General features: G+C 36.2%; 1 protein-coding gene across 2 annotated transcripts in view; it reads left to right on the top strand.

Annotated features, from left to right (window-relative positions):
• The window catches only part of GABRA1 (gamma-aminobutyric acid type A receptor subunit alpha1), a 53,713-nt gene extending 29,392 nt beyond the window's left edge, over nt 1–24,321 (top strand). For both annotated transcript variants that reach the window (XM_084884122.1, XM_084884123.1), the window contains exons 6-10: nt 1,619–1,701; nt 4,523–4,666; nt 11,060–11,212; nt 15,738–15,940; nt 21,442–24,321. In XM_084884122.1, the coding sequence (XP_084740248.1) occupies nt 1,619–1,701; nt 4,523–4,666; nt 11,060–11,212; nt 15,738–15,940; nt 21,442–21,753 (895 nt within the window). In that variant the 3' untranslated portion in view covers nt 21,754–24,321. The remainder of the gene's footprint in view (nt 1–1,618; nt 1,702–4,522; nt 4,667–11,059; nt 11,213–15,737; nt 15,941–21,441) is intronic.
• The last annotated feature ends 1,660 nt before the right edge of the window (nt 24,322–25,981 follow it).

The following is a 25,981-nucleotide window of genomic DNA, read 5'->3' as shown; positions in this document are numbered from 1 at the left end:
TGATATTTGAAATTTGAAATAATCTACCAAGTGGCTGCCCAGATGGCAATGTTTATAATGTCTTCCTTTTGCTCATTTCCTAGTATTAATAACTAGCTAATTACAATATTATCAATATGAATAAATATATTTTCTAAAGATCATGTGAGGAATTGGGTCATAAATTCCCTCAAAATTCCACCAAAGGAGAGCAAAATTATTTCAGCAAATTCCTTTCTTAAGCACTCTTTTTATTTATTTATTTATTTTATTTATTATTATTATTTTTTTTTTTTTTTGCTTTTTGGAACTTTCTGGGATATTTTTTTTTCAAATTTTTTTTAAAATCAATCTTTATTGTTCATATTATTACAAAGGTTCCTCATTTCTTCCCCCTCCACCAGGTTCCCACCCCACCCTCCATTGTCCTCATCCATAGGTGCACAGTTTATGTTCAGTCTCTTCCCTTCACCCCCCTCTTCCCCCGTCAGTCCACTCCCCTCCCATGTGGACTCTACTACAATGAACAACTATTATTGTTCATCAGGTTTTTCAATCTCCCTTTTTTTTTTTTTTTTTTTTTTTAATTAATAAACTTTTACACTTCTAAGAAAAAATTTTAAAATTAAACCTTGTTTTTTTTTTCTGCCCTGGGAATTGAGAAGCAAACTTGTTTACATGTAAACTTGCCCTTAGGCTATCAAAAGGTGTAGCCATTCAAGTGTAAATGGACACATTGCTTAAAGATAGCTGCTGGTTGGAATTGGATTATCTGTTCTGGGTGGGAAGGGCTTGTCTTCCCCTTTCTCCATTAAAATTAAGATGTTAGCTTTAAAACATCTTTTTAGCAAGAGACCTTAAACTTTCAGAACTTTAAATTTTTCAGATAGTAAATCAGTTCCTTAGCATTTTCTCAAATCAATAATACCTCCACATGCCCAAGGATACACTTCACACAAAAGACATTTCCTCTTTTTAAAGTGAAAATGTAATTCGCATTCCTAAGAGATATGGACTAAAGGGAAGCACATCATCATCCTGGCTTCAGTTAGGCAATGGCTTCTTAAATAAAACAATGGTTGTGATATAGTGAGATCACATGTTCCCTCAATTACACAAACCATGAGGACACAGTTCCTGTTTCACCTCTTCCTCTGATTTATATATTTGATGCTATTTTAATAGCAGTAGGGAGAACTGCTCTCGTAGGAAAGGAGAATTTCTTTTCCCCCCCTTTCTACCCATAAATTCTTCATAATCAAGGATAAATTGGTAAATTTGCAAGTATTTATTTGCTTATATCCAGTCTCATCCTTGAAGGATTTAGTGTTGCTAGGTGGATTATTGATCATACTTGTTTTGGAAAACATTAATAATTCTTGCCCAATCATACAGAATCAGGTGTCACCTGCTTTCTCAAAACAAACAAAATTGGGGGGAAAAAAAACATCATAATTATAAATAATTCTTTTTAGATCATTTGATTACTAACAGCTCAATATAGTGCTACAGTTTATGCCAGTCTCCCTGCTTTGTTAATATATTTGCTATAGGTAATAATATCACATTTGTATGTGTCAGGAAGTATCTAACCTATAGGACTCTTCTTTGTGTCCCATGTTTTTCCTGAAATGATAAGGCTGACAGTGAGAGCTGAATGCCCAATGCATCTGGAGGACTTCCCTATGGATGCCCATGCCTGCCCACTGAAATTTGGAAGCTGTGAGTAAATTTATTCTCATTTTTAATTTTTTTTTTAATGAAAGGGCTAAGTCTTTACATAAGCAAGAGATCTCTAATTAAGTTTGTTAGATTTATAAAGAGCATCAAGAAAGTTTAGTGAATTGCTGCAATATATCCTAAAAGTAAAAATCTTCTTTTATATTTTTATTAATTTCAGGGAGAAAGGGAGAGGGAGAGAGAGATAGAAACATCAATAATCAGTTGCCTCCTGCACGCCCCACACTGGGGATTAAGCCCACAACCCGGACATGTACTCTGACTGGCAATCGCACCTTGACGTCTGGGTTCATAGGTCAATGTTCAACCACTGAGCCACACCTATCTACACTAATAAAAGAAAAACATGCAAATTGAACGAACCTCCACTAAGCCCACCATGATGGCCTTGGCCTCTGCTCAAGGCTACAAAGTTTCAATTATAGAAAATAAATAAATCCCAGATACCTGCTTCCAGCTGGACCTGGTCTCCACTCAACGAGGCACAGAAAAAAAAGAAAGAAAAAACTGAGGGGCTGGGAGCTTGGGTTGCCAGGGTGTGTGGCCAGCCTGCAAACAGCCCTCACCATGGGATGAGGGTTCCCACTAGGGGGCTTGACCAGCCTGCAAGCATCCATCAGCCCCTCAACCAGGTTGGCCAGGCACCCCCAGTAGGGACCCTCACCCCATGGAGGCATGGCCGGCCTACAAACCACTGCAGGCCCCTCACCCAGGCCGCCCCACGCCCCAAGGGACCCCACACCTTGATCCCAGACACCCTTCAGGGCAAACCAGCCAGGTCCCACCCATGTACCAGGCTTCTGTCTGTACTAATAAAAGGGTAATATGCTCATTAGACTGGGAGACCTTTCAGGAGACCTTCTGGACTTTCTTCTGGACAAAGCCATGGTGGCGGGGCTGAGGTAGAGGTGGTTAGAGGTCAAGAGGGGAGGGCTGTTGTGGATGATCAGGCCAGGATAGGAAGGCAGTTATGGGTCATCAGGCTGCTGGGGGTGGGGCTGCTGGAGGTAAGCAGACCAGCAGGGGGCCAGTTTCCAATAATTAAGCTTACACCTAAAAGATACAGCCAGGAACAAATTTACCTGATCAAAGTCTTCAGGATGTTATAGGTCTGTTAGTATACTACATAAAACTCATGTATATATTAATGCTTTTGAAGGTCTCTTAGATCAGTGTTTCCCAACCTTCTCTCATGATGAGAATCACCTGGTGGAGTTGTTAAAACACAGATTCCTGAATCCCAACTAAGAAGTGCTAAACTAGAATTTTTGGGAACATATAGGTAAAATTGTATACTTAACTAGTGCTCTAAGACAGATTTTATATACAGAGCACTAAGTTAGGTATGCAATTTTACCTGTATGTTCTCAAAAATTCTAGTTTAGCACTTCTTAGTTGGGATTCAGGAATCTGTGTTTTAACAACTCCACCAGGTGATTCTCATCATGAGAGAAGGTTGGGAAACACTGTCTTAGATCAATCCCTTTCATAATAATTTTCTGGGTTTCTGCTACTAAATATGAGGGCACACATTAGAGGAGCCAAGAGAACTGTGGCCCCAGAGCCAGGTTCTCTGGCCTTCCTCTCCCCTTCTGCTTTTGACCAGTGTGCAGGCAGAAAGTGTGTGGGATAATGCATTCCTGGTTTCCTGCAGGGGAGGTACATACAAAGACTGAGTCAACTCCTGGACTTACCTAACCAGCTGTCTGTTTTCTCTAGACAAACAATCTAAACAATTATTTCAGTGAAAGTATATGATTCATAGAAGAAAAATTGTGGTAGTGTAGGAAGAGAGCAAAGAAAATAGCAAAGGACCTTTGGGTTCCTAACAGCACTAGTCATGGAGAGACAAATTTCTTTTTTTATGAGTCTCATTCCATAGTGAAACCAAAGGATATAGTACTTCACAAGCTGACTGCTCATTAGAACTTTGGTGATACGTCCCTCTTATCCATTATTTTCCCATTTTAATGAATGTTTTATGTCAAGAACTATGATGTTTTCTCCTGATTACCGGTTTCATTTTTAACAATGGTATTATGTATTATGTGTTAGTTTTATGTCAGGCAGTACAGTAAGCATTTCTGTATGCATCAGTTCATCTAATCCACAAATTATCCTCATAGGTAGGCATATCAAACCTCATCGTAGCCTGACGTAGTTTGGATGCAGGCTACTGCCTTACCCTTACTTCATCTCTCATGTACTTCACTCCAGCCACATTGGTCTTCCTGTCTGTTCTCACACATGCCACACTTTTACCTGCCCTGGATGAAGAACCTTGTTAGTTTGCCTATCCAGAGGAACTCTTCACCATGACTGAAGATGACTCATTCTCTCAGGCCTTTATAAAAATGTCACTTCTTCAGTGACCCTCTCTGAGTCCCTAAAACAGGCCCTACCCCCTTCATTTTTCTATCCCCTGACCTTTGGTGTATGCTTTATTGTATTTAACACTACTTGAAAGTATACACTGATTAGCTTATCTGGTGTTGCCTCCACCACTTGCAACGCCCATTCCCTAAGATCAGGGAACCTCGTTAATGCTCACTGCTATAGCCTCAGAAAAGTGATTTGTCCTTTGCAGATGCTTAGTGACCATTTGTTATGAGAGTGAACAGATAACTGAATGAATAAGGGACAAGTGTTTCAGTGTTCCTAAACTAAGGGACATGGGCTCTCTGTTCCTAGCCTGCCCCTGGAACCATGAACTAGAAAATATGAAGCTGATAGAACACACCAATTCATTAGGAGAAGCAAAGTGGCATGACACATGGACTGTTTTTCCGTTCCTTCCTTTTAGATGCTTATACCAGGGCAGAGGTTGTTTATGAGTGGACCAGGGAGCCAGCACGCTCAGTGGTGGTAGCAGAAGATGGGTCACGCCTCAACCAGTATGACCTTCTTGGACAAACCGTAGACTCTGGAATTGTTCAGTCCAGCACAGGTAAGCGCCATTTGGCAACTCCAGAAATAAAAAAGGGAGCATAAAAGATTTTTATGTGTGAGAATGTGGTAATTCAGTAAGTCTTTCAAAATCCCAGTAAGAGAAAGAGGGGAAAAAATGTACTAAACTGGGGTACAATTGACTTGAAAACCTGTCATCTTAGACTTTTCATTTAATGCCCTTTGTCCTGTGTTCATCTACAATAAATAACTGATTCTATGTGATCAGTATAGCACAATATTTAGGTATGTGAACTCTTAAGGAAGAATGTTTGGGTTAAACCCTTACTCCTCTACCTTGCCAGTTGTTTGTGGTCACCTCACAAGGTGGTTGGAAAGAAAAAATTACATCCGCTAAAAATACATACCACAGTTCCTGGCACATAAAATGCTCTCAGTGGGGCTTGGCTGGGTAGCTAGGTTGGTTAGAACATTATCCCACTACATCAAGGTTATGGGTTTGATCCCAGGTCAGGGCACAGACAAGAATCAGAAAATAAATGCATAAATAGGTGGGATAATAGATTGATTTTTATCTCCCTCTAAAAATCAGTAAATAATTTTAAAAACTCTAATAAATGTTAGGTATTAATATCAACTAGTCCCCATGGTGAAATTATGGCAGTCATCATTACACATGGGACATCAAAAAACAATTCATTCTACAAATCCATTTGTATCTGTAGCCAAGAACCTTTCTTAGCTATATCCTATAGAAACATAATGACATTACTGATAACTCCAGTTTGGAATTAAAAATAGGTGGCATGCCATCCTTCGTAGAGTTATAACTATCTTACCAATGCAATCCTCAGAAATAGATCAAATAATAATAAACAGCTGGATCCAAAATTTTTAATTTGTACCAAGAAATGAGGTAATAGTTTAATTATGCAAGTATCCATTTTGTGACTAACTTAATTGTGATCATAAGGGCATATAATTATAAATAAATTTTGGGTTTTAACAATTAGTAAAAGTTACCCCCTCCAATCCCAATATTTTCAACTATGTTCAATTACTGAAAGTGTAGGAAGACTCAACAATTACTTTTATGGATGTTTTTAAAATTTTAAATTAATTTCTTCATTTTGATTTGTAATTTCTAAAGACAACTTAGTAATAAGGAAGGGTGGGATTGCTTTTTTCTTCTTCCTCAAACGTGTTTTTCTTAGATTTCAGTCTTTATATTGGGACCCTGATCATTCTAACATGTTTAAGAAATAGGTCAATATTTCTTACTGAGATTATAGAATAATCCCTGTTTTATAGAATTTGTGTTTTGCTTACTTTAAAGTATAAATGGCTATCCTAGAAGCTCAAATATTTGTGTTTCTTCTTTTGAAAAATGGAGAAAGTTGTTTTTCAGCTTTAAAAACATTAAAAATGCACATAGAATTGACAAATTTTAAAAATAATGAATTTAAAACATTTATGTAGCATAGTGGACAGGACTTACGCTTTGTAGTGAGAAAGATGTGGACTGAATTTCTGGTCCTGTCCCTTAAAAGAAGCCTTGTGACTTTGTCAAAGCCATATATCCAATTACAAACTTCGATCTCTTCTAAGAATGGGGATTCTATAATTTGCATTCAAGATGAGATAACATAAAACATTGATTACAATGTTTATATAATGAATGCTCAAAATGATATATAGTACTTGTTGCTATAGTCCTAAAAATATCACAGAATGTGGAAAATACTGAAATTTTTTTCTCCTCACAAGTTATGTTGGAAAATATATTAAAATGAGTATTGTTGACTTTTTAGAAATGGAATGCTGTTATAAGCTGGATATTATGGTAGGCACTAGGGAGTCGATGATAGACAAGGCAGAAATCTTGCTGCCATGAAGTCTAAGGGAAGACAAACACATAAACTATAACTATCAAAATGAGTGGTCAGTGCCATGGTTAACATTTTTGTGAGGGCAGGGACTACATCTGTGGGTTTTTTTTTTGTGTGTGTGTGTCCCTAGCATTTACTGTAGTAGCTGAAATATAGGAAGTACTAAGTAAATAAAAAGTGAATTAATCTATCCTAGAATAATCAAGGAAGGATTAGTGCAGGATTTAACTTTCATTTTGTTAATCTGTATTCATTGAAAGCCAAATAATCAGTCTTCTAGAGGCATTCAGAATAATAGACATAGAACATCTTCTCAAGAAACTCCCCATTTATTATCATTAGGATGGAAGTTGGAGGATTTCAGGGAAATAGTAATTCAAGTGCAGCAGCACACGTGCAATAGACATATATACAAGCCACAAACGTGACTCAGCAGAAGGAATGCCTTCATTTAGTCCCAGCACCAGTGACTTCTCTATGCCCTAGTTCTCATGTCTGTAAATCGATGTCTTAGTCTGATTAACTTGGAGACCACTTTCATCTCTGGCTTCTTGAGGATTCAGCCTATCTGCATTCTAGTTACTCAGAAAGATCCACAGTGACAAAGAGGGGCAATAGATGAGACAGTGACTTAACTTATCAACCCCCAGCTGTCTGGACCTCATAAATTTGGTCCATTAAAAGTCATCATTCTGTGCTAGGGGGAAAAATTTATCTGTACAAAATGGGAGCTTTTTCTTATCATTCCCTTAATGAGTATTGGTGATATTGGTGAGGAGAATAATGATCAAATTCTCAAATGCAGGGGTTCAGTACAATGCAAATTTTCAACTCCATATATGACACTTAAGTGTAGTTACACTTCCTCTGAGTCTACTATGGCTCATCAAAAATCCACCTTGATGCCCTAACTGGTTCGCCTCAGTGGATAGAACATCAGCCTGTAAACCAAAAAGTCCTGTGTTTGATTCTGGTCAAGGGCACATACCTTGGTTGCAGGCTCCTCCCGGGCCCAGGCCTGGATGGAGCTCATGCAGGAAGCAACCAATCAATGTGTTTCTCTGACATTGATGTTTCTCACTGTCTTCCCTTTCTCTTCTACTCTCCCTTAAAATCAATGGAAAAATGTCCTGGGGTGAGGATTAACAACAAAAAATTTCACCTTGATAGACTTCTGTGGGAAGAAACAAAGATCTTTTGTAAAGTCTGCAATCCCATATTTCACATCTCCTAGTGGAGCCCTGAAAACATCAAGATAAATGACATTCGGTGCTATTACCTCCCTGATTCTGCCAGAAGACTAGGAATGATGGCAGGAAAGAGCACACACATTGACAATGATTAAATAAAGAACATCTTTTTCCACCTTAAAGTCTCTGTGGGGAGAGAATCAATTCAGATAATCTTTTAGAAGGTTAGAAGGTGTGGTTCCACTTGCCTGCAATCCACACTCACATGGAACAAACTCACACACACACTACCAGTGACCTCTTGCAGGTCAAAATACCCAATTCTATAACACAGGAGTAAAATATATGAGGCTCAACCCAATACTTGGGTTTTTTAGAGGTGCAATTCCTTTCTTGGAGTCTGCCATCATATTTTAGGGAAGAAAATGAGTCAGAGACATAGCTTTTAATGTACTTACTCAACTGGCAGAACAAAACCTTTAAAGGCACATAATGAGCTTTCAAATCCACTACAATTATCTGTTATTCATTTACTCTCTTATTCCTTTACTTATTTTCTCATGTTCTGTGCTTAGGCCTGGAGAAGGACATACAGTTCCTATTCTCAAGAAGCTCATAGTTGAATGATGGAGACATTATTATTATCCCCATATTTACATATGGGACATAATTGAGGCCCAAGAGAGGCTTAACTATTTTTCTACAAATAATGGCAGGGGATCTGAACCTGGGTAGTTGAGCTGCAAATTATGTCCTGTCAACCACATACTCTGACACACCGGTAACAGTCAAGACAGGCCTGTGTGGAAATGTAACCATGTGATGAAGCACAGTTTAAGAGTGTGGATTCTCAAGTTTTACTATCAGGGTTTAAAGGCTGTTTTTAACTTATTAACAGTGACCTCTGGCAAGACTTTTCTCTGTTTATCTTTTGCACTATTTGGAGATAATAAGAGATTGTACATTATGAGCTACTATGAGACTAAAATGAAAAGAAAATGCATACAGACTGATGAGTAGAGTATCTGACATGTAAAAATTATATAATAAATATTAGCTATTATTATTAATGATAGAATTAGTACAAGAGAGCTAACTGATGACATAAAGAAGAAGAGCTTTTTCTACTTTATGTATTGGAAAGGCATTTTGGTATAGATGCCAGGCCTTGCCCTTGTCCCATTCTACTATACTGTACCACAGTATGCTTCCTATGTAATTATTTAAGGATAATCCATGTAAAAATTATAAAAGTGATTAAAGAACATGACAGTATGACCTACAGAGAAGTAAAATAATTAAATTGTCATTAGTCATAACTTCATGGCCAGAAGAGAATAAGAGTGAAATAATATGTAATCCTTTTTAAAAAAATCACACAATGACTACAAAGTCTTCATATTTACCTTAAGTCAACACACAGATTTGATGAAAGGAATGTACATTAGTTTTGCTGAACAGAAATGTCTTTTCTTCATGAATGTCTTATAACAGATGATCAAGAGGGTCCTCTTTCCAGTTTCCTGTGGATGAGGTGATTTAAGGATGCACTGAGTTAGGGTTACTCGGTAAAAATAAATGAGGAACTGGATTGTCTTCCCTGACCAGGGAGCAACAATGGTGATTAACCTTCATGAAAGGAACCTGAGGGTCCCACTCACACAGCCTAGTGCAATGGTTGGCAAACCGCGGCTCGCAAGCTACATGCGGCTCTTTGGCCCCTTGAGTGTGGCTCTTGCACAAGATACCATGTGTGAGTGCACACGTACAGTGCGATTGAAACTTTGTGAGTAGATGTCAGTTTTTGGCCTGGGCGAGTTTATTTTGAAGAAGTGGCATTAGAACACTCAAGGAGCCAAAGAGCTGCATGTGGCTCCTGAGCCATGATTTGTCGACTACTGGCCTAGTGCATGGTATTCAGAGAAATAATTATAACCATAAAATGTGAAAACTAGGGGTGGGAAAGGGAGACTTCTATAGTTATCTGGTCAACCTACTCATATTTCAGATAACAAGACGGGTCCAAAGAGGCTAAGTGGCCTAAAACTATAATCACTGTTTCATTTCTATTTCAGTATACTTTGAAGCAGAATTTAAAATACCAACTACTCTGCCAATGATATTTTTAATATCTCGTTCCTCTTAAAAGGGTAGTATTTACAGAAAATACTAACTTTTGAATACTTGGAAGAAAAAAATAATAGCTGTTCATGGAATCAATGCTTACTACAATTTTGTTGAAAAAGTGAATGGTTTATCTCTTGAGCTGGAGAGAATACATTGCTAATCTTTCTTGCAAATCTGCAAGTGACTCCCAATATTTAAAAAATACTCTCACGTCTATCATTTAATTTTATCCTCGCAGCATTTCAGGAATAATGAAGTAAACACTATCATTTTAATTGAACAAATGAGAAAAAGTCCAAGAGATTAAGCAAGGTATTTACCCTTCAAATAACTAACATTTGAGAAAGCAAAGAATGGAGGCCAGGTCTATACAAACACTCGATTCTGCTTTACAAAATTAAATCCCTGCTTCTATTTTTCTACTCCCCTTAATTTTGTATTGTAATGTAACAGAAATATTGTCACATCTAACTTACAAGATTCCCTCAGGGTTACATGATGTACAAGAATATTTGAATTACAATTCCTCTAGACTGTTGAGTTAGAGGAAAATAATTTGACATGCTTAGTGTACAAATACTTGCTATCTAGACATAGTCTTTTAATCCAATTTAGGAGACCATTTTGGTTGTTGTGTTTTTCCTTCCTTTTTTAAATTATTACAACATGATTTTGATTTGGCTGCCTTTTTCTTTCCTTTTTAAAATATTTTATGCCAAAACTTAGATTTTGTTTAATTTGGGAAGATGATTTTAAAAGATCTTAAATTCTCCTAATTTTTCTTTTAGTAAGGAAGTGGTTTATAAAATAAGTATAATAAACAATTGCTCTTCAGAACACCAAAATCATATTCTTTGAAGAATTTTCCCAAAATGGCACACTGTGAACAACAAAAGATGATAATGAAATATATGTAGAGACACATATCATCTTTCTGATATTATATGAAAGGTATGTCTTAGATGCAAGTGCCAGGATAAGGATGTAAGACTATCAGTGACATCCTTGGTGCATCAATCTCATCCTCAGAGCAATTTTGTCATGTTATTAAAGTTTATTTTTTTTTTCTCTTTCCTGGATAAAAGCCTTTCTCTTCAGAAACTAAGTTTCACATGGAGAAAGGACGTGTCTAACCTCCAGGTCTTTGTTGCTGATGGAAAACCTCAGAAATTAACTTTTTTTTTCAAGGTCAAATTGCTCAAAGTTACTGTCTGTTTCACCCTCTAGGAGAATATGTTGTGATGACCACTCATTTCCACCTGAAAAGGAAAATTGGCTATTTTGTTATTCAAACATACCTGCCATGTATAATGACCGTCATTCTGTCCCAAGTCTCCTTCTGGCTCAACAGAGAGTCTGTACCAGCCAGGACCGTCTTTGGTAAGTGCCAATCAAAACATGCATGTGAGGGTTTGGAGGGCAAGTTATTCTGGTGCTAGTGCAAATAGAATGAAAAAAATAATTGTACGTTAAAATATGAAGTTAGTACAATATAAATTGCTTACTTAAAAATCATTGCCCTAAATAGCAAGCTGCATCAGTGAAAGTAAATCGATGTGATTAATAAACATTTGAGCTGATGTTTTGGGAGACAAACTGGAATTATGCAGGCATAAAGTGTATCATACTAGATTAAAACATACACACACACACACACACACACACACACAGAAACATTAATATTTAAAGCCTATTTTCAGGTTGCATAATCATATACTACTACTTCCTTACATATATGAAAGCAGGGGTTCCTTACATTGAGAGAAAGCATTAGACCATATCATATGACAGTACAGGAATACTTCATTTACCTATAAATGCACACTTCTAAAGAATTACAAATATGCATTTTTTTAATTAAAATGGTTAAAATGCCCTAGGTTCTTCAAGTTAAGGCAAGCTAATGGAAAATTGCTTAAAGGGTAATAACCTTCTAGTAATAGGAAAAGTCATTCCCTAATTTATTATTTAAGAAATTTGTACGTCATAAAAAGTGTGATACTATCTTAATTATAATTTTTGGATTGATAGAAACAAAAGAGTCCATAACCATAAACTTATTGATTCTTTTCTTCACTAAGCGATTTTTATTTGAAGTCTACTATGAGCTAGACACAGAATACAGCAGTGACCTTAACATAAACCACTCCCCTCATGAAGGTTATAACTTGGAGCTTAATATTTGAGTAACAACACAATCATACACATTATTTACTGAGTGTTTTTATTGCAGGCTCTGTCCTATGGGGGAAAAAAAAAACCTACATTATCTTACTTAATACTAAAAAGAAAAACCCTGTGTTAGAAATAAAAAAGCTAAAGAACAGGAGATTTTTATCCTTGTGTTAGAAATAAGAAAGCTAAGGAACAGGAGATTATGTAACATGCTCAAGGTCAGAAGCTACGAGGTGAAGTAGTGTGGAGGAACACCCAAAACCTTACATCCACAGTCTGTGCCCTTAATGACATGCTGCACCCCACCAGTGGGCTACCCTGTTCCAATGACAAGACATGGAATGGGGTTGTTGGGGGCAACCTCATTTGTTTGTAAATGACAACCATATATTCATTGGTGAAAGGTGTGGTTACCAAGGTTCATTCCAGAAATATCAGCTAGGCACAATGCTATATTTAAGACCCTTCACTATAAAAGCCTTAAGAAGCTTAAAATCTAAATTGGGGATCATCCATGTGCAAAAGATCCTTATGCCATCTTCCAATAATATGCAAGGTATGAGAAAATCAGTTATCGCACAAAAAAAAAAAAAAAAAAAAAAAAAAAAGCAAGACTCTGCTCCAAGTGCCCAGAAAAATTATTTCTTTCTGAATGTCGCAAGGTCCTTCTAGGTTGGAAACCACCAAATCTTTGCTCTGACAACACCCTAAGAACACAACTAAATCAAGATCCAGAAAGAACCAGCTACCGAGCAAAGGAGATCACTCCAAACATCCCTTATCACCATGTGTCAGTATTAACCAGCTGTGACTCTACTTGTTAGAAATGAAGACACTCACTTCTGTGTGCATATGTAATTTGAGCCCCTTAACCCCCCCCCAAGAATTTTTAAAATTAGAACACATAAGATATTTACATTATATTTTATGAAAATGAATCCAGCACTACAGTGAAAAATGTTTTTAATGTCATTTTCCCCACTTTACCACAACATATCTGATTCTTCCAGTTTGGAAACTTTCTAAAACATTTTGTACTGTTTTATTAATCAAAACTTTGCTTTTAAAAAAAATACATATCCATTTATTTTAAAAATCTTGTTTTTAACACTTTCAATAATCAGACAACTTATGTCTTTTTGATAAACATAACTATCTATGCATAACCTTAGCTGTGGCAAATATTTCTGTCTATCAAGTTATATATTTCTAAAGTTTCAAGCTCAATAAAATCACAAATACAATTTTCTAAGACCCAGACTCTTAACATTTATTCAATACAGATGTTTTTAGTCTTTTTCTGTCTGAACTCAGCATATTTCACTGAGCTGTGTAAGATGCCTGACAGGGTCATAGGTTGTAATTTATAATAGCTTACTAAAATACAAACCAGACTTCAACAAAGCTGAAGCCTGTTTTATGTCTTAAAATATCATATTTTTTACTTTCCATGCTCACATTTGGAGGCAATGTTGTCATGGAATTTTGCTGCCAGACAGATTCAAGTTTTAGTTTTAATCTGTTTTTCTAAGCTTCAGTTGCCAATAAAATGTGAATATAATTAATGTCAAATTATACTGTTTAAAAGATTAAGTAAAAAATAAAATATGTAAATTATCAGGCTTAGTACTTGTAACTTAAGAGATGCTCAACACACTTTTATTCTTTTCCCCTCCTCTATAACAGGAATTATAAGAACACACACACACACACACACACACACACACACACACACACACCCCTCTTTATGCTATTCTTCACTGCTTTTAATTTATGCGTGCATTTGATTTAAGAACACCTACTCCCGAATTCCTTATGCTGCTTACATAAACCAAAATTCACAAAATTAAAGAAATGAATTCACTTTAGCAGGAATTTACCCAAAAGGACTGTATTTGTCAATAATAATAAGTAATTAATCTTGCCCTAAGTAAATATCAGGCTAAGTGCTAAACACTCCACTACTGTACTGTATTTAATAGTCACAACACTCCTCTGAGTTAGACTTATTGACATGAGTTTACAAAGAAATAATTATTTTTAAAGAATGAAGCAGAAGCTCTGAATTGTGAGGCAATTTTCCCAAGGTCACTCAGCAATTACAGAACTGAGATTTAAAACTGGGTTGCTCTGTTTCCTAGATACTGGTATTTAGTTACCTTGCTCTTTGCTCAAGTTAATATCGACATGTACATTTGAGAGCTGTTTTCTAGCCACTATTCTTTAAGCTATTTGTTGGTTAGATAATATAGACAAGGCCACAGAACTTTCTGTAATGCTGTCAAAGTTCAAAGTAATAACCATGATTCCATAAAAGTCTCAGTATTCCTTCTTAATCCTATCATTTTCTAAAATAGTTGCCAAGATAATCTACCTTGGAATTCATGGAAAACTAGGAAATACTGGGTGATTTAAAGTAGTTAATAAAAATTACCCCCCCCCCACCCCATCTCTGTATTCCTACCAATTCTCTGAAAAGTCATCAAATGGGGGAAGTATAGATATTAATTGTAGACCCAATGGAAGATAGCATCTTCTAAGGCAACAATTTATTTACAGCTTTAAAATGCTTGTACATAGTACTACATTTTATCCTCAAAAAATCGTGTGAATGTGTAGAAATGTTCCTCTCTTAGAACCTCAACAATGATATAGACAGTCAAGAGAATGTTTCAATCATGCCACTAAGATATGAAGACTGAGGTCCCTGGAAGTTAACTCACTTGCTCAGGTTATGGAGCTAATAAGTGGTCAGGCTGAGAGTAGTCACTGGAACAGGTCACGATTTTTCCACATTAGGCAGCCTGAGTCATCCTTACTGGATTATGGTGAATTCTTAAATACTTCCCAAATGGTTTATAAGGAAACTTGCAACAGTCTAACTGTAAGATGTATGACATTTAGTAGGTTGATAATATTAATTTGTTATGTGAACATTAATGGGTACCATATGTACATACCAACTCATATAATTACATAAATTAACTAAAAACAACAGACTTAAAGATGGCATTGGGGCAGCAGTAAGAGAAAAGGAAAGATTGTGGAGATTTAAATCTCAAAATGTGTTTAAATTTTGGCTTTGCTCCTTCTGAAATGTATAACCTCAGGCAAGTTACATGCAACTTATTTCAGGAATTTCTTCAAAAGAAGGGCTACTTCAAAATCAGCAATAAATAAATAAATAATTAAATAAATAAATAAATAAAATAGTATAAAAGCAGAAGAGTTAATAATGTAACAAAGTATTATCTAAAGATAATTTAGTTATCTATCACTTATCAATAATCAATACACTATTATCTTCTTGGTTTATAATATTTAGGGTACACAGGGACAATACCAAACAGAGCTTAGGATTCAGAGCTTTCTTGTGGATCAGAGATAGTGATCTATACCTTCTATTTCAAAGAGTTGGAGAAAGTCAGGGAATATTATTTCCTTTTCTAACAAAGACACCACGTTCAAGAAGCCCATTTTAAAAAGTTCACTATTTTATTAACAGCTCAACAGCGAAGTAGTTTATACCTAGAAGAGATCCCCTTCAAATTGCCATTCCATCAACTGCAAACTACACTGGGATTAAATGAAAACTCATCTATTCCAGACCAGAATAAAAAAATGTATACTCTGGGGTATGGTGGTTCTCCCTCTGCACAAGTAGCATGACATCCAGTGATGCCATTGTGCAGTAGCAATTGACAAACTCACTTAATTTCCTTCTTTACAGGAGTAACAACTGTGCTCACCATGACAACTTTGAGCATCAGTGCCAGGAATTCGCTCCCGAAGGTGGCTTATGCAACTGCTATGGATTGGTTTATCGCAGTGTGCTATGCCTTTGTGTTCTCTGCTCTGATTGAGTTCGCCACCGTAAACTATTTCACCAAGAGAGGTTATGCGTGGGATGGCAAAAGCGTGGTTCCAGAAAAGGTAAATGCATTAACAGTCCTTGTGGTATAGCACTAATATGTCATTTTAAACATATTAGATGGCATGCTGGACTTGACGAAATGGATGAAGAATGCAGAGATTGGTTAATAAGGATCATAATCCTTATGTCATTAATGATTAAGTGGTGTGATAATTTCATTTTTGTTAAAGAAAGGTTGAGTAGATAGATGTTCAGAGTAGATGCAGAATGTAAAAGAGACAAAAATTAATATTTCTACTAAAATATACTTTTATATGGCTTCAATTGATCTGAGAGAGTTTTAACATTAGGAGCAAATAAACTGGCACACAGAATTATAATTTTTATAACTTGAAAATCATGGGTTTTTGGTTACTTTTTAAACCTTATCCCTTTGGTTATAAACATCATTACTATAATGCCTCAATTTAACTGTGTTTTCAAAATGCATTATCTTAAATTATAAGTGAAATAAAAAGCAGGAAACATTTTCTCTTTCCAAAATAGAGGCTTGCTTTAAGAGTCATAACCCAGAAATCACAGAAAACTATCAAGGATGGAAGTGGAGAGCATTATGCTAAGTGAAATAAGCCAGTTAGAGAAAGATAAATATCACATGATCTCACTCATTTGTGGAACATAATGAACAACATAAACTGATGAACAAAAAGAGATTCAGATACAGAGAAGCATCGATCAGAACATCAAACCTCTGAAGGGAAGAGAGGAAGGAGGGGGGAAGGGTGAGAGATCAACCAAAGGACTTATATGCATGCATATAAGCCTAGCCAATGGGCACAGACAACAGGGGGGTGAAGGCATGAGTAGGGAGGTGGAGGGGGGGCAATTGGGCTATAAGGACACACATGTAATACCTTAATCAATAAAGAAAAAATTTAAAAAATAAATGAAGGGCATTAAGGGGAAAAAAAAAAAAAAAGGATATCATTCAGCCCTAGCTAGTTTGGCTCAGTGGATAGAGCATTGGCCTGTAGACCAAAAGACTCCAGGTTCAGTTCTGATCAAGGGCATGTACTTTGGTTGCAGGCTCTTCCCTGGCCCAGGCCCTGGTGGGGGCTCATGCAGAAGGCAACCAATTGATATGTTTCTCTCACATCAATGTTTCTCTCTGTCTTTCCCTCTCTCTCCCACCCTGTTTCCGCGAAAATAAGACAGTATCTTATATTAATTTTTTCTCCCAAAGTTGTGCTAGGTTTTATTTTCAGGGGATGTCTTATCTTTCTATGTGCTAGGTCTTATTTTCGGAGGATGTCTTATTTTCGGGGAAACACGGTACTTTCCCTAAAAAACAATGGAAAAATACACTGGGGTGAGGACTAACTATAACAAAAAACAAACAAACAAACAAAACAAAACAAACAAACAAAAAAAAAACAACACACACACACACAGAATATCATTCAGAAACTATTTTAGAGTATATTTGAAAACTTTTGGAGAGGCTATTTCTACTTCTGAGGTTTGAAGGAAAAAATATATCAAAATGCAAGTGAGTCTTGGATTGGTAGAAAGAAGGGCAAAGTCAAAGACAGAGGTTAGAAGATCTCTAGAAGTAATCAAGGAGGATTCACTCTTTAGTAGTTTTCCCTGAATTCCACTCCATTGAATGCTATCTTCTTGTGATGGTCCCTGAAAATACAGCTCTATGGTAAAATACAAATAAAAGAAAATCTACTGCTAAGGTAAAACTCTTTTAGATTTACCCCTCAGCAACAGATGAGTCAATTCAACACCCCAATGAGCTACATAAATAAAAGCAAAAGGGTTCTTTACAGGGTGCACTATCATAGCCAAAGTGTTCCAGAAGCTGGCCCTGAAAATCTAGCCTGCCTTGAAACATTCTTGCCCAGTATAAACATTCTTTGATTTGCAAACAATGAACTTTGTTGAGTAGAGAGAGAAGACAAGATACAGGGACTGCATATACCAGCTGGAGAGAGAGCCAAGAAGGTGGAGACAAAGTTATTGTCAAATGTGTGCCTTAATCATCCATGGCTCCTTCGTCCTAGACCAGAAGGGCAGCCTGAAGGAGAGAGAGCCAACCCAGGAGACAGGTTATCATAAAACACTGAGACCTGTAAGACCCAGCCCAGAGACAAAGCTGTGAAAATTTTCTAAATGTACATTTTAGGATTACTGACATATTCTACTGAAATTATTCAGAATGAGTAATATGCAAACATGAGTGACATACAGTGAAACTGGCATGCAAACATTGGGAAAAGTTGCTTTTGTAGCTTACTACTTTCTTTGCAAGTTGTGAGAGGCCAACACCTTTCTGATTCTGGCTCCTATGTATAAGCTATTAGTGACTAGTGGTTAGATGAATGGAAATTTTTATGGAGACCATGGAATTTTGGTTGAGGCATTGGTGAGCTCATAGTTCTGATTGTTATTTATCCCATTCTGATCCCTACTTTAGTCTTTCAGGTGCTATATCTCAAATATTTTAATATCTATCAATCTTTAGTCCATACTAGTCAATATATATGTATGTATTGCAATGCATCCATATATAATAACTTCTATATTTGCATTAATCATCCTCTTAAATAGACAATATTTTCTATAAATTATATATGCTTCTATAAAAATTTTCCCGCAGGTTTTGACAGTTTGATTTATTTATTCTAATCTAGGTCTCATCTTGACATTCAGAAATGAAGAATATATTTTTTTCTGGCACTAGGTTAATGTTTCTAAGAAAGTTCAATTTTCAACCACCTAACAAGATTCAATTTAAAATTCAAAAGAACTTTCCCACAGGGTTATTACATTATCCAGTAAGCATATAGCAGCCTGCTTAAAATTCATCCTTCTGTGGTTAATTGCTGAAAGAAATGCCAAGAACATGGGGGAGCTCAATATTTTCAGAAATTAGTATTTCCTGATAAACTAAACAGTTACCTCTAAATATTCTATTTAACATGATGTTGCAAAAAAAAAAAAAAGCACTTAATTTGAGAATTTTTAGTAGTGGAGTTAGTTATAATAAATTGACATGGGAAGAAATTAAATCTCCATGAACTTTTTCTTTAGAAGATTGTTTATTTCAGTTTACCTAATAGGATGTCTGTCACTCAGCATGTTTTGGTTAGACTGGAACCCTTGGCCTCCCTTCAACACCAGAGTACATTATACATGTTATCTAAAGGCATAACAAGCTGTTTAATGTATCTACACTATTACAACTCCCTTTTTGAAAGAAATGAACTCAACATAAGGTCAGTTTGGCTCTTTAATGGTGTTGAAATAAATCATAACCTCCTTCTGACCTGTAGTCATTTGGACCACATTCAGAATCACTTTAACTTAATTATGGAAATTTCTGTTCTTCCTCATAAAGCCTAACCAACTCTGCCTTCACTGAAAAATGATTGTATACTTAGAGAAAATGACCTTATTTTAATAAAGTAATATTGGAAAAAACAATAATATATTTGTCTTTAAGTCTCAAAATAGCTTAAGGATTTAGAGAGGAAAAAGAAAGTAGCAGACAGGGCACATAGCTGGGAAATAAATAAATTTACCTGTTAAAATTCCTGACTATTGTGTCTAGTGAAAAGTATCAGGTCTTCTGGAAGTAATAATTTATCCTGATTTAATAATTTAAGAATACAAATCATTCAGAGAGTACTGCATCTGGTAGTTCAAGTTTAGATGTTCATCGATGGCTAAGTTTTTGCAAAGTCAATAATCAGGTTCAAATCGTGAGGAATCCTAATCAAAATATGAGACTGTGCCCAAGATCCTGCACTTTAAAAAATGTTACTAGTAATTTACTGTACACAAAAGAATGAGAATCACTCTTCTAGACTATCACTGTCCAGCAGATATATAAGTGCATGGTAAGCATTAGCCAAGTATGTACTTTGAAATTTTCTAGTAGCTTTATTTTTTAAGTACAAGTCAGTGGAATTAAATTTAATAATATACTTTAGTCCATATATAAAAAAAACTAGAGACCCGATACATGAAGATTCATGCAAAAATGGGCCTTCCTTCACCTGGCTGTGAAGCTTTTCCACCTTCCCACACTGCCCAGAGGCCCGAAGCTGCTGGGGCTGTGCAGACCACCTGCATTGTCGCCATGGCCCCAGCCACTGGGCGCCCATGTATGCAAATTAACCCACCATCTTTGTTGGGTTATTTTGCATACTCACTCCTGATTGGCTGGTGGGCATTGTGAAGGTACTGTCAATTTGCATCTTTTCTATTTTATTATTGTAAATATTATCTTTACAACATGGAAACCATATAAAACATTATTAAGGAGATGGATTTCATTCTTTTTTTCACACTAGGTCTTCAAAATACTATGTGTATTTTAAACATACAGCATGTGTCTAGTCAGACTGGCTACATTTTATTGCTCAGTGGCTATTGACAATTGTATTGGGCTACACAGGTATAAACTCATTTTTTTTGGCAATGTCTACATGACAGAAACCCTAAGAAATGCTGCAGTTCTCAATTGTTGCATAGATGGCATTGATGAGCAGCTAACATGAACAAGAATTGAATTCTGGATATTCTGAATAATTCTGCTTTATCATTTTCCTACCTGAAACCTGGGGAGAAGGAGCAAATAATACTAACTGGCTCAGCAACTTATTGCTGAAAAACAAACCACTGGGTAATGGCAATGTATAGATCTTAAAATAACAACCAAGCATTTGGGGCTGAGTACAGTCAGGGGTAATCCCATTAGTCTAACCTGGGCTCACTCATAGGGTTGCAGTTAACTGCAGGCTCCACTAGGGTGAGAAGACCCACAGGGGCTTCTCTCACATGTCTGGGGCCTGATGCTGGCTGGGCCTCTCACATGATCTCAGCCACTCAGCAGTCTGGTCCAGTCTTCTTCATGCAGCAGTGGCATGTTTGTAGAAGTTGGTGGCTGAGATTGCAATGTCTCTTGCAACAGCATCACTCTGTCCAAAGTCACAAGCGGGGAAACAGAGCACAGCTCTGGATAGGAAAGTGGGGGAAATATTGTGTCAGCATTTTTCCAGCTTTATCAATATATAATTGACACATGTCATTGGGGAAGTTTAAGGTGTACAGTGTGATTGCTTTGATACATATTCATACTGTGAATTGATTACCCCTGCAGCATTAGCTAGCATCTTCACCTGTTGCATAGTTACTGTTTCTTTCCATAGTAAAGCATTTAACATATATTCTCTTAGCAACATTCAAATATATGATACAGTATTATAAGCTATTATAGTAAAGAGTATAGCTTATAATACTATATCATATATTTATAATACTATATCATGCTGCACATTATATCTCCCAAATTGTTAATCTTATGACTGGATATGGGTGTCTGCAATTTTAGTGTATCCCAATAATACAGTCATAAATTACATTTCTTAGGTTTTAAATAAAGCACAGATTTAGGTTCCAAAGTGAAGGTCACTTTTACTCAGCAACTTATAAATGTGCTTATCTCACGGTTTACCGACCAAAATGTTTTTTACTCTTCCTTTGATAGCCAAAGAAAGTGAAGGATCCTCTTATGAAGAAAAACAACACTTACGCTCCGACAGCAACCAGCTATACCCCTAACATGGCCAGGGGTGACCCTGGCTTAGCCACCATCTCTAAAAGTGCGACCATTGAACCGAAAGAAGTCAAGCCAGAAGTCAAACCTCCAGAACCCAAGAAAACCTTTAACAGCGTCAGCAAAATTGACCGCCTGTCAAGAATAGCCTTCCCGCTGCTATTTGGAATCTTCAACTTGGTTTACTGGGCTACCTATTTAAACAGAGAGCCTCAGCTCAAAGCCCCCACCCCACATAAGTAGGTCCTTTCATTCATATTCTGCTGTTCAGTCCTCTGCAATAGAAGTTGCTTTCTGTTCTCAACGCAGTAATTCCCATCTGCTTTATTGCCTCTGTCTTAAAGAATTTGAGGGTTCCCTTATTTCCATAATTCCTACAAGAACTGACCCCTGTCCAGCAGTGCAGAGCAGAGCAGAAAATTCAGCTAAGAGACAGGATTCTGAGAGAGAGAGAGAGAACGGGAGAGCAAACACAATCACAATGGAAGGAGACAGAACGAAAGAGAGAGGGAAGAAGGAGGAGGGGGGCATAGTTCCCAAGATAGGAGGTAAAGTAGAAGAAAAATAAAACAACTCTAACTCTAGATAATTTGTAGATATATATTTCCAAATATTCTAAACAAAGAAGAAGATACTATATATGTCAAAAATATTTTTATGTGAAGGTGTTTAAAAGAAAAAAAATTATGTGTTTAATGGAGAAAATTTTCAAAGAATCTATATCTTTATTGCACAAACTATGGCGTGCTTACATTTTTGTGTTGCTTTTCAAACTGATGGATAACTTCAATATTTTTGTTTCCAAAGCTAAGGACCCCCATTCATTCTCCTGCTATAAATGCCTAACATGCTATTTTGTTGCTAAGTGATATTTTAAAATTCAGAGAGGAGAAGTCCCTCCTTGTAGAGCACATCTCGTCCAAGGAGAGAAACGCTCTACACAGGCAATTTTCACTATCATCTGTGCTTTCATCACTGGATTGATGAAGAATCATTTTAACAAAAACATAGATACTCAACAGCAGCCAAACATTTTGAAAATTAAATAAAATAATTAAAAAATATTCCCTTTCTCATCATGCCTATTTAGAGATAGCACATGGGTCCCATGAATCACTTCATTCCCATTATGAAGATGTTTTAGAGGGGCAAAAATATTTTGCAAGCTCTAGAATTGTTGAATGTATTTTATATACAGTACATTAAAAGCTTTAGATTAAAATTTATGACTAGCAAACAAAAATAGAATATATAAATTATCTATGTAAATATACAGCATGAGATTGTACATTTTTTTACTTTTTTTTTAAGGTTGTGTTCTTAAAATAGTGTGTAAGACTCACCGCTCTTAGCTGTTAGAATGTTGTTAAGTGCTATGGAAATACTTTTAGAGCCTGCATTCCAGATCAGAACAGCTTGCAGGAATCAGGTGGAACTTCAAATATATGGGCATAATGTTTATTTACGTAGAGAAAGCTTATAATTGCAAACTGCTGTCTGGCGTACAGTAGTAAATCAGTTGCTCTCTGCTCCAGTCCTGCCACAGTTCCCTAAATTAGGCTCTTGTAATATACAAATGAAATGGAAAAGCATTAGTGAGAGCGAGAAAATCAACTGTATATTACCGCTGTCTTCGCTGATATCAACTATTTCGATGTGCTATGCCATATGTAGCACCAACTATAAAAATTCATGAAAGAATGTACAGGAAATAGCTTTTATTGAGTAGTGTTATTACATTTCGTTTATACCGTAGCAATATATTTGTAGGTATACTATGTAAGGGCTTTAACGACAGGAGGTCCCTTAATACTCCCTATGAAAGGTCTAGGCGGTTTCATGACTTCCCAGATGTTTTAGAGATGAATATTTATGCAGAAGGTATTTTTGAAGTCTCCTTTTTTTTGTCTGGTAGGGTTTCATTTGTATTTAAAATTAGCATCCAGAATCCATGGGTCATGGTCTGAGCAACGCATTTAGGATACCACAACGTAAGCCTGTCAGGCTAGTTGCCAAATGAGATAGTCGGGATCCACACCTAGGTTTGGAGCTATGTCTTTCTCAAAAAGCTGCTATCCAATGATGTAGGAAAATGCACTCTGTTTTCCTAAACCAACTCTGGTTTTCTTTTTAAATGTGCTTTACTGTTTGATTTGGTCCTGCCGAAATTCCATGAGCTAGGCCAATCAAGGCTGAAGCAAGGGTGTTCATCCTCTGGTATCGTGTGTAGATATCATGTATAGAAAATAAAGTAAACTATGGCTCTAACTTCTATGTTACTGTTTATCTTGTTACTTTTCTGTGTCAATCTGATGTGTTAGTTAAAAAGTATTTTATCTTCCAGACTCATCATGACTAACGTTTGGTCTGTATTTTGCTCATTAGATGTGAATATTTCTTATTAGTCAGCTTCCTGCTATGCAATGATGGCATTTCTCTCATTTCTTAGTTTGTTAGTATATGTGGATAATATTCTATTGTATTAACTGATTACATAATTTATGGAAGACAAATGATTCTATGTAGCTTTTCTACAGTGCTTTGCTAAACCATGTAATACTAGTTAAGTCTTCCTTGAATATAAAGTTACGCTGTTACAGGACAGTTCCTGTTTATTACCAGGAATATTTTTAAAGATGACACTGAATGTTTATTGCACATTAGTGCAGTGAAGTGGCAATAAAACCTAAGATGAATTGAGGTTGTTTATCGCAGATGCATGTATTGCTTTACAGCGTTTAGCAAAAGCTCTTAATTTTATGTCATACTGTATTCTATTATAATAATAAAGCTAACATTATTAAATAACAAGATGGAATTCATGATTATCTTTTCATATTATTAATAGGACATGCTGTTTCTCTATTTTAAAACATTTTCAGGTAGGAGTACCTAAAAGTGTTAATTATTAGGAATCTAGGCTATAGAGAAGGCTTTCGAATATGTATCAGTAGTATAATCGCAAACTATCATTTAAAAAATATATATTTTAATGATGCCATAGAGGAAAGGAGAGGAGGAAAGACAGAACCATCGATGATGAGAGAGAATCACTGATTGGCTGTCTCCTGCACACCCCCAACTGGGGATCGAGCACTCAACCCTTGCATTTGCCCTGATCTGGAATACAACTGTGACCTCCTCATTCATAGGTCCACACCAACCACCTAGCCACATGAGCAGAACTAACCTATCATTTTTCATGAATCATTTTAAAAAAGAAAAAGTATTAAACATCTGGTATCTAGTGTTACCAGTAGCACTTTAACTCAAAATTTATAAAGTATACACAGAACAGCATAAAAATGCTTAAATGAAAGTAGAGTCTGGTCATACCTACTGTTAATACAGAAAATCTGTGGTTTATTTAAAATTGCTCTGAAGAGACTCTGGTTTAATTGTTTTTGGGGAGAAATCTGAGTATTGTAGTTTTATTTAAAAGCTCCCCAGGAGCTGTTACATTCTTTAATATTTCTATATCCACAAAGTCAGATGGAAGTACAGAATACTTACAGTTATTTGAAAGATAATAGAAAAGTCATTTAAATGACAGGCATAAAATTGTACCTGGTTTCTACCGACAAGACCACATCTTTCTGTGTCAATGGTGGCCAGGGAAAAACAAAGTATATTGTACTTCTATAGATAAAGTATGTGTCTTCCTAAAAAGTTATCCTTGCCTATTGGTATAAATTAGCAAAATTAATAATTTTAAAATCCTCCAACTCGACTGATTCAACCAACATAAAACTGCCCATTATAAACCAGCTAAACCATCACATTCATTGACTTTTTGGCTGTTCTAAAAATGAACCTAGTGAATGATGATTATTTTGGCTATCAAACTCACCCAGGCCAGGGCTCACCATAATAATTATCCAAGGAGTGGAAACAAGGATGGACTTGGCATGATTGCTGGCCATCTGTTTGAATTTCACTATACCTGTTTGTTGAGACCTTCTGTTGGAGGTTTCTAAAATCTATCCAGCCCTTGTGAACAGCAAGAACAGTTATCTCACTTGGTTATGCTATAGCCACAATTTGGTCGAATACTTTGACTCCAAAAGTAAATGCAGTTTAACTAAACTAAATTCTACCAATATTGTTGAATCCCTACTCTGTGTTAAGCATTGTGCTAGAATATAGGGATGTAGAGATAAACATTTCATGGCCATTTTCATTAAGGAAATCACAGTTCTGAAGGGAAAGAAAGACAGAGAATCAGGCAAAGACAACATAAATATTGTGAGAAAAGTAGAGGATCAGAGACCCAACAGGGGTTCTTTGCTATTCTGCATAAGGTTACATAATCAAATATTTAGGAACTAATAATATCAAAATAAAATAATATATAAGAGGTGAAATGGCCCTGGACCACATGTAAGAGAACTTGGATATAGTACCAGCCCTATGAATTTCTAGCCATTTAATCCCTGACTAACATTTGAGACCAAAGATCTTTCAGTTAATG

This window comes from Pipistrellus hanaki (genome assembly GCF_964339955.1).
Source record: "Pipistrellus hanaki genome assembly, chromosome: 5".
In the NCBI taxonomy this organism is placed as follows: domain Eukaryota; kingdom Metazoa; phylum Chordata; class Mammalia; order Chiroptera; family Vespertilionidae; genus Pipistrellus; species Pipistrellus hanaki.
The sequence above is the reverse complement of the archived record's forward strand: the minus strand, read 5'-3'. Positions and strand labels throughout refer to the sequence as shown.